The sequence below is a fragment of the Accipiter gentilis genome, chromosome 10, assembly GCF_929443795.1.
Source record: "Accipiter gentilis chromosome 10, bAccGen1.1, whole genome shotgun sequence".
NCBI classification, from domain to species: Eukaryota; Metazoa; Chordata; class Aves; order Accipitriformes; family Accipitridae; genus Astur; species Astur gentilis.
Genome location: NC_064889.1, coordinates 39,598,027 through 39,601,417, shown reverse-complemented (window position 1 = coordinate 39,601,417; position 3,391 = coordinate 39,598,027). Strand labels below are relative to the sequence as shown.

Sequence of the window (3,391 nt, the reverse complement as noted above, 5' to 3'; positions counted from 1 at the left end):
AACGCCGCTGGGGACCTTCACCCAGGGCTGGGTCCCGAGGAAGGACCAGCAGCGGATCTTGCTGGGACACAGAGTGAAGCCATCGGCTCCTGAACCCCCAGAACGGTGAGCTGGGTCCCTGGGGGAGCTGCTCACTCAGGGCTGGTCCCGGCTGAACCCAGCAGCAGCCACGGTCCCAGGAATGTTTTTAGGAACATGAATGGTTTCACCCCAGTGCTGTTGGGAAAGGATGAACCGGACACAGGGAGAACAGTTCAGGTTTTTATTTGTTGTAACAAAGGTGGAGAAAGAAACCTAGAGGGGAATAGCTCATTTCAGCTCCTTCACAGCCAGACCTGGGGAGGAAAAAGAGACGACTTCATGATTGGAAAGGCACAGCTCGTCGCCGTGATCGCTGGGTCTGCAAGGGGCCGGGGGCACAGCCACAGAAGGGGATGGCTGGAGCCCTCCAGTTCCCCATGGCACCAGTTGCAGGGACAGCAAAACAGAGTGACCCGGAACGGAGAGGGGGACACGACACGTGCCAGGACAAGGCTGCTGAACAGCAGGAGCTCCGCAGGGGCCCCTCCACGGGAATGGGGGGGGGTCTCGCCACCCACCTCGATCCTGACTGCCTGCCACACCCCGCCCAGCTCTGCCCCAGCACAAGACATTTCCCTTCAGAGGCCAAAGCGATACCTGGGGGCAGGGACTGCTTCAGCTTCTCAGCCTTTTCCTTGTCCGTGATGACCAGGGTGTACAGGTACCGGCTGCAGCGCACCTTAAATTTCACATTGTCCTTGTTCTTCTTGATTTTGACCGCTGCAGGATTAAGGAAGAGGTCAGGAGGACAGCAGCAAGCCCATTCCAACTCCTCCCTCTCACCCCAGCCGGGAGGATGATTACTGCCCTCCCTGGCCCACCACCACTAAAGAAAATCCAAATTAAGTATTATTTTTTCCTACATAGTTGTCACAAACAGCTACCACCCCAGCCAGAGGGTTCAGCCCACTGTCTCGCAGAGACGCAACCCAGATTTCTTGAAGCCAATGTGTTTATTTTGAGGCCATTCTGCTCCGCAGCAGCAGTTTACGATGAGCAACATGAAAACTTTTATCACATCGCAAATTTTCAATGGAGCGTGACAGTTCACGCTGGGCTTGTTATTCACCCGTGTCATCTTGTGCAACCGAATAGCTGCACTGGAGCTCGTCACATGGCTTCTGAACTCTGCAGCCAGCGCTTCCAGTCTCCTTTGTATCCCCAAGGCCATTTTATCTAAGCAGCTCGCTCAGAGTCGTGGGTCAGTTCCTCTCCTTCCCTGCCGCAGAGCCCTTGCAGCTCTGCTGCTGCAAAATCTGGAGCAAGTCGAAAGGCATGGGAATGCTTTGTAAGGGGCTGTCATCAGCTACAACAGCATTTCAGTGTTGAACTATCCCTTCTCGCCCACACCAGTAAGTTAACAAAACATTTCCAGAATGAAAGTGCCTCTTCCCCCGACAGCCGGATCCAAATAAGCAAGAGAAGAGGGAAAACTCTTCACGCGTTGTTAAATCCTGAGACAAAGCATTTCTAGTGTTTCAATTATAACCCTCTTTGTATTTGCAACAAAGGACAACTCCAGTTTGAGTATGATTCACTTGTCACTCTGATTGAACTCCCCAGCGTCTGACATCTTGCACCTTTCCAAGACTGCAGCAAGTCAGAGACAAGGAAATATTTGCAAATCGTTTCCAGCACGCTGCAGCTGGGGCTGAGCCAAAACACTCCAGGGTGAGCAGCAGTGAAAGAAACATAGCTGAGTGGGTGTAAGAGCACTTGCCCGGGGTGAACCCCAGTCCTGGACCCGAGCCCCCAACAGTGGACCCCACCTGCAGGGTCAGTCTCAGCATCCTTCTGCCCAGCGTGGCTTTGCTTGTGGGCAGCGACCTCAGTCAACACCCAGCAAAAGCTGCTTTAAACGTCACCGATGCTGTGCCTGACCAAAGCCTTGGCACTGTGTGTGCCTCAGCACTTCCATGCCAAGGAACTCCTCAATCTCCATGAGGACACGTGGCCCCAGAGCCCTGCTCCTGCAGGGAAGAGCTCCTGTGCCAGAGCATCCCACCTTCCTCCTCCCCCGCGGCACAAACAGCAGCCTCGGCACTCACACTTTGCGTCCTTCCTCCTGGCTGTCAGCAGAAAATCTTTAATCTCCTCAATCTTGCGAGGCTGAAATGTAAAACACAGACTCAGCATACAGAAAACGACTGAAAGCTCACGCACTGGCTTCCACGAGCGCCCTGGCATCGCTCTCAGCCCCCACATTCACAGTCAAGACCCCCCCACCTACCCCGCAGTAACTGCCCCAGGGCATGGGGCACATCTCTTTCCTGCAGCCCGGTCAGGGAGAGCCTCTCCTCCGACAGCAGGACCGTGCCCCAGTCATAAACCAGCCAACGTGGGGGTCGGCACTATCACCCCCAGCACCGCAGGGCGCGGACAGTACCCCCACTCTACCCGGGGCGAGGCAACCAGGGCCCCCTCCCATCCCGCCGGGCCGACAGGACAGCCCCCGGCCCCACGGGGCGAGGCACAAGACCCCACACCCGCTCTCCTTCCTTCCTCCTCCCACCCCCCAAGCCACCCCCTCCTCACCATGGTTCCAAGCCGGGCTCAGAGCGTTCCAACCTGCGGCAGAAACAACCCAAGATGGCGTCAGCACAGTCCCCAACAACGGCCACCCAACAACGGCCACCCAACACCGGTCTCCCCTTGCCCGCCCCGCGCTCACCGTCCACCACCGAGTCGCCCCGAGTCCCCTCTGTTCTCCCGACCCACCCCGGAGCCACCCGGCTCCGTACAGCCGCGGATGGCGGCGGATCCCGCACAACCCCCCCTCCACTACCCCCATTCTTACCTCCACCACCTCTGCGCAGAGACCGGAAGTGAGCGCGCACTTCCGCATCCAGGTCTTAACCCCGCCCCCTAAGGGTACGGCTCGGGCGAAGGGACAAAAAGGAAAAGGGGGTGTGTCGCGCGTTCGCGGTTTCTGCGATGAGTTGGCGGGGTCTCAGCCCCCGCTGCACGGCTAACGGAGGGTATGCAGGATCCACCGGGCAATCCCGGCCTTCCCGATCCATCCGTGCCCCGTCGGGGAGGAGGAGCAAGGTCGCTTGGGTGGGTCGGCCCTCCCCCCCCCCCCCCCCCCCCGAGAGATGCTGAGGCTCGGGTAGGGTTGTAATGGAGCAGCTTTGCCACAAGAGAGAGCTTCAGCCACGCTCAAAACCCCAAAACCACCCCAAATCCCCGCAAGTATCCTTGGGGGTGGATGGCGGGGGGGGCGAGGGAACCCCTCCTGTCCCTGTCCCTGCGCCCCCCTCGGTCCATCTCGCCCCGTCCCCATCCTGCCAAGCCCTACCTGGTGCAGGAC

The 3,391-nt window shown here is 58.5% G+C and overlaps 1 protein-coding gene across 1 annotated transcript; it reads right to left on the bottom strand.

Moving 5' to 3' along the window:
* Positions 1-248: 248 nt before the first annotated feature.
* Positions 249-2,950, bottom strand: RPL38 (ribosomal protein L38). The gene is made up of 5 exons (XM_049812175.1): positions 2,879-2,950; positions 2,617-2,649; positions 2,130-2,190; positions 679-801; positions 249-335 (listed from the first exon to the last, which is right to left on the bottom strand). The coding sequence occupies exons 2-5, from the start codon at positions 2,617-2,619 to the stop codon at positions 310-312; spliced, it is 213 nt and encodes a 70-aa protein (XP_049668132.1). The 5' UTR covers positions 2,620-2,649; positions 2,879-2,950; the 3' UTR covers positions 249-309.
* Positions 2,951-3,391: the final 441 nt, after the last annotated feature.

Bases quoted from the DNA above. Each gene is read 5' to 3' on its own strand.
- RPL38 (XM_049812175.1), bottom strand. The intron at 802-2,129 runs GTGAGTGCCGAG...TTAATCCTGCAG, and splicing joins CAGGAGGAAGGACGCAAAGT to CGGTCAAAATCAAGAAGAAC. The intron at 336-678 runs GTATCGCTTTGG...TTTCCTCCCCAG, and splicing joins GAAGCAGTCCCTGCCCCCAG to GTCTGGCTGTGAAGGAGCTG.